At 40.6% G+C, this 2,777-nt stretch overlaps 1 protein-coding gene across 9 annotated transcripts in view; it reads right to left on the bottom strand.

The window, feature by feature from the left end:
- OSBPL3 (oxysterol binding protein like 3) overlaps positions 1-2,777 on the bottom strand; it is a 153,240-nt gene that overhangs the window by 17,805 nt on the left and 132,658 nt on the right. For all 9 annotated transcript variants that reach the window (XM_025208102.1, XM_025208103.1, XM_025208101.1 and 6 more), the window contains one exon: positions 2,028-2,278. In XM_025208102.1, the coding sequence (XP_025063887.1) occupies positions 2,028-2,278 (251 nt within the window). The remainder of the gene's footprint in view (positions 1-2,027; positions 2,279-2,777) is intronic.

Here is a 2,777-nt window from a genome sequence, read left to right as displayed (position 1 = left end):
TATATTTTTACTGGCCATGAGGGATTTCCTAATTTGGTTCAGACTATAGTTTACCCCCAACAGAGTAGAAGTGAAAAATAATTCTTTAGATGGAAGTAAAGTTTTCTTATAAAAAAGTAAAGTTACTATTCATCTAATTTGCAGCAGATTGTTTACAGAAATTAGTGTCACCAACACGAGAGACACTGAGTTTAAGTGCCTCATTAACTGTAAGGGAAACAGCAAAATGTTGTTTAAAAATCAATCAATATATTAATCAAAACTGGTTTAATTACTTAGTAATTAAATTACATTACATGTATCAGAATACATGTATGGCCTTAAACTTTAAATAAATGTGATTATACTTGGAAAAACAATGTAACAGAAGAGTAGATTCTCTCTCCCTTGTGTGCCAAGTTCTGGAACCAGGGTTCCATGTTTCTAATAGTTGACAGCAGCTCTACTTCGGTAATGAGCCACACGGAGAGGAGTGCTGAGGTAGGCAACTGGCCCAGAAAACACAAAACCTTCATATTCCATCTTGGCAGGCAAATAAGAGAGAGAGAGAGAGAGAGAGAGAGAGAGAGAGAGAGAGAGAGAGAGAGAGAAACAGCTTTGCAAATATTTTACTTAAAAGTGCATTTGTACTTTAACTGAGTACACATATCTGTTGCTCAGTTTGAGACTTGGAACATTTTTAAAGTGACCCAAAAACCTTACACAACACAGCCAATAAAACAAGGTGGCTTATTCTGTTAATACAGATATTAATACTATCATACTTGAAGATCCAATACGTGCCCTTGAGGAACAGAGGAACTGTAAAACTACAGGGTTGGAAGGGACCTCCAGGGACATCTGGCTCAACCCCCCTGCATGAATGCTATTCTTAAATCATCCTTGACCAATGCTTATTTTCCTCTTGAAAATCTTGAAGGAGATTCCCCCTGGGCTTCACTGGGCAGTCTGTTCTGCTGTCTCACTGTTTTAACAGTGAAGAAGTTTTTCCTGGGATCTAAAAATCCAATTACTGCAATTTAAAGCCAATGCTTACAGCCTGCCCTCTGCAGCAAGGGAGAACAACTGTTCTCCCTCTTCTTTATGGCAACCTTTCAAGTCACTGAAAACTGCTATCATGCTCCCCATTAATCTCCATTTTTCCAAGCTATATAAACCCCTTTCAACCTTTCCACATGCAACTTGTCTTCCAACCCCTTTAACATTTTTGTTGCCCACCTCTGATACCTTTCCAACCTCTCCACACCCTTTAAGAACGTGGAGCCCATAACTGCATGCAATGCTCTAGTTAAGGCCTAGCCAGGGCCAAGTAGAACGGTGCCACCACTTCTCATGTCTTACACCTAATACTCTTGTTGATGCAGCTCAAAATAATGTTTGCTTTGCTTCTTTTCTTTTTGACCATGTCACATTACTGTCTCATGTTGAGTCTGCAGATCCATCAATACCACCAAATCCCTGTCACCAATCCTGCTACCCAGCTAGTTATCTTCCATTCTGCAATTGTGTATTTGGCTATTCTTCCCTAGGCACAGCACTTCACATGTTTGCATTGAAAAGGAAAAAACAAAAACCCCACAACATGTTACCAAAGAGATAAGATGTCACACCATTTATACTCATGAGGGAAGCATATTAGTTTAAAAATTCAGATTTTAAAAATCAGCAGGGAAAAAGTATTGCAGAACAGATCTAAGTTTTTTTCTCGTCTAAAGCTGCATGAAAAATCAGACATCAGAGAATAACTGCTCCCAATTAAGACAGTGAAAATTATGTCCTATGTGCAAAGATTGCAAACAGTAGTAATAAGTGCACGTGTGAGAGCATAATGCACCTATTGTATATAATAAGACAATATATTAAATTATTACTAGATATATTAAATTTTGGAGCCCTACCCCTTTAGGATAGGGGCACAAAGAAAGAACTGGATAAGTGCTCTCATCTCTTGGACAGACTATTTTTTCATCACACAATATATTAATTAAATCTAATGTTGTTCAGTATTTGAAGAAAATAATGTTTACCATCCTTTCAAATGGATCTGGAGTATGTGCTGCTTTATCTAATAGCTCACTGTATTCCAGTTCTTCACAGAGACGTTGGAGAGTGTTAAGTGGCTCATTTAATTCAACAGGCATGGCCACTTTGGAGAGATCCTTTCCAATGTTGTTTCTCAGGATATTCCATAGGCTAATGTTACTTGTATTAGGACATGGTGCTGGCAAACATGTCCTCCGTTCAGAATGGCATTCCATCCCGATTTCCCCCACAGCGACTAGAAGGAAGTTCCAAAAACACATTAATCAATTCACTACATTACATAGTTTCATCTTACTCATAAACATAATAAAATACACATTTATAGAAAAATATGGCTGAAAGGGACCTAGTCTAGCCCTTGTTCAACACAATATCAATCTAGCTAAACCGGCGGGGGTGCAAAACACAGCCCACAGGCTGGACCCGGCTTGCAAGACCATTCTATCCGGCCTGTGGGGCCCCTAAAAAATTTAGAAAATTAAATATTCATCTGCCCTTGGTTCCTGTAAAAAATGACAGGAATCAAGGGCAGTAGGACCCAAGGGAAGGCTGGTGGGCTCCCACAACAGCAGCACCCACCCAGCCCCGCCCCCCCAGCCAGAAGCCCCAGCAGCAGCTTCTGGCTTGGGACAACATGGCTGCCCCACGCCAGAGCCTCAGGTAAGTGGGGGGGGACCCCAGGCAGGGAAGGAGCCTGGGGAAAAGTGGCCCAGGGAAAAGTTGAACACGGGGGG

Source organism: Alligator sinensis, unplaced genomic scaffold (assembly GCF_000455745.1).
Source record: "Alligator sinensis unplaced genomic scaffold, ASM45574v1 scaffold978_1, whole genome shotgun sequence".
NCBI classification, from domain to species: domain Eukaryota; kingdom Metazoa; phylum Chordata; order Crocodylia; family Alligatoridae; genus Alligator; species Alligator sinensis.
The sequence above is the reverse complement of the archived record's forward strand: the minus strand, read 5'-3'. Positions and strand labels throughout refer to the sequence as shown.